The 2,500-nt window shown below is 31.6% G+C and overlaps 1 protein-coding gene across 1 annotated transcript in view; it reads right to left on the bottom strand.

The window, feature by feature from the left end:
• The window catches only part of LOC122246884 (putative phosphorylase b kinase regulatory subunit beta), a 40,576-nt gene extending 39,428 nt beyond the window's left edge, over window positions 1-1,148 (bottom strand). The window contains exon 1 of the mRNA XM_086542129.1: window positions 1,037-1,148. Coding sequence (XP_086398255.1) covers window positions 1,037-1,062 — 26 coding nt within the window. The 5' untranslated portion in view covers window positions 1,063-1,148. The remainder of the gene's footprint in view (window positions 1-1,036) is intronic.
• Between the last annotated feature and the right edge of the window lie 1,352 nt (window positions 1,149-2,500).

A 2,500-nucleotide genomic window follows, 5' to 3' on the forward strand; every position in this document is an offset into this window, starting at 1 on the left:
CGTATGGCCAACAGTAAAATTTCACCATGAAAAATAATAAAAATTATAGTCTTCTCTTTTTAATTGTAAACCCTACTCAATGCTATTCATATTTGTAATATAAGGCCATGTGGTTTAATTATCACCGGTATTAATTCATAAAATGATCCAAATCGCTAACAAGAACAATTTTGGTATATATGGATTGTTGGTGATATAAACTGTTGAAATAAAGTAGACAATGAAAGTCATCTACAATGTCTATTTTGGCTGTAGATTCCTGTAACTTAGAGAGATGAATGATGTATCTGTCAAGGACAATCACCACTGTTATGGCACCCACTGACTCTTATTAAACCTCTGGATAATCCATAAATACTGGGGGGTTACAGAGGGTGAAGTCTCCTGGATATTGCATTTAGGTGTTTATTTGTGTGACATTGTAATCCATTTTGCCATTATTGGTTATCACTTTCATCTTTATTAGGATTAATATCATTATTGTAGATTGTCCCTGGGGACTGAAACTACTATAAATGCACACTAGAATTCACATGCAAAGCATCAACTCCAAATTATATATATAGGTGATGTGGTCATTTTCTGAATATATACCATTATTACCCTTAAAAATTCTTGAGCTTATGCACTATTATGTGATTTTGTCATAAAAAAAGGTAAATTTAAGGTTCTTCTTATAATTTGCGAATACATAAGCTCATTTGTCCAAACTAATTTAATTTGCTAAATATGGTACCCGATCACGTCTTTAGTTTTTGACAAAAATTTGACCTTCAGAGCAATGTCATACATTTTTTAATTCACTTATGTATACAACACTGTCCATGTTATTTTGTGACATAACCATTTCAATAACCAAGTCAAAACAACTAACTGAAACACGAAAAAAAACAACATAAAAATACATACTTTTCAAGGGTAACCATAGAAAATATTTCTTTTAGTTTCTATGGGTTTCTGCTTCTTCATACAGTCCTCAATGATATGACTACTCTGGAAAGAAATATGAATACTAAATATAGTTAATATTACGTACTGTCCAGCCCTCGATACTCCTGTCATAACGCCGATTTTGTAGAGTTGTCCTCTCTTCGTTGCTTTCTTAGGCTTGTGTCTTTATCGTCCTTCGCCAGCTGTTTCAATGTCAAGGACTTGAATAAATACGGGTTTCGTAAAAGAGAAATTCATATTTCTTTCGTTACAAGTGATCATTTTCTGGTGCAGAAAAAGGTTTATTTTTTTCCTTATCATTTATGATGCAAGTGTTATCGGATTCTGAAAGTTCTCATATGCAAAAGGGAGTTATTATAATGGTGATACATAATATGTCGATTTCATAACCCGTATTGGTTTATTACAGAAAACGAAGAAATATTTCATGTTGGACTTGCAATAATTGATAAGTATTCATTGATTACACACATACACAAAGGAACACACATGCATATGCATATGCACATTCCATAAGACAAACACTCACATACATATATATATATATATATATGTATATATATGTATATATATACGTATATACATACATACACACATACATACATACATACATATATATATATATATATATATATATATATATATATATATATATATATATATATATATATATATATATATATATATACACACTTACACACACACACACACACACAGACACACACATACAGTATATATATATATATATATATATATATATATATATATATATATATATATATATATATATAATTTATATATGTATATACACACATATATATATTTATATATATATGTATATATATATATTTATGTATATACATATAAATATATTTATGTATATATATATATATTTATGTATATATATATATATATAATATATATATATATATATATGTGTGTGTGTGTGTGTGTGTGTGTGTGTGTGTGTGTGTGTGTGTGTGTGTGTGTGTGTGTGTGTGTGCGTGTGTGTGGTACATAAACCATTCAGACTCGAAGTTAATCAAAGATATTTTGCCTGTAAATAATGTCAGCACTTTATTGGAAATATATGTATGTATTCATATATTCACTTTATTTGTAAATATGTCCAGTCAAAGAGGGTACGTTCCGATAGTCGCAAGCGATTACTCGGGTTTCGGGTACTAGCGGCTGATAGAGTCCAGTTCAGTTCAGTGAGGTTTGTGAACTTAGCTTTTTACTCAGACCAATTTTGGTCCTTTCAGCTATCTATAGTTAACTCGCGTGCCTATCATTACTGAACGTTAGCGTCGTGGTTAAGCTCTCCTGCTCCCACTATGATAATGTCAGGCTCATCCGCATCATCAGACTGGCACCAATACTCGGCGGGCCTCGGCAAAGAACGGGTATGTCGGCACAATCTAGTAAATAATGCGGATTGCGGCTTCTGGCATACCACAATGCTCGCAAACCTCGATCTCTTTGCACAGGGATAATCCAGTCTTAGTCTGTGTATGATCACCTCGGCGTTTCTTAATCCAATTACAGA

This window comes from Penaeus japonicus, unplaced genomic scaffold, assembly GCF_977035675.1.
Source record: "Penaeus japonicus unplaced genomic scaffold, GWHDUDI00000001_assembly GWHDUDI00000012, whole genome shotgun sequence".
NCBI lineage: Eukaryota > Metazoa > Arthropoda > Malacostraca > Decapoda > Penaeidae > Penaeus > Penaeus japonicus.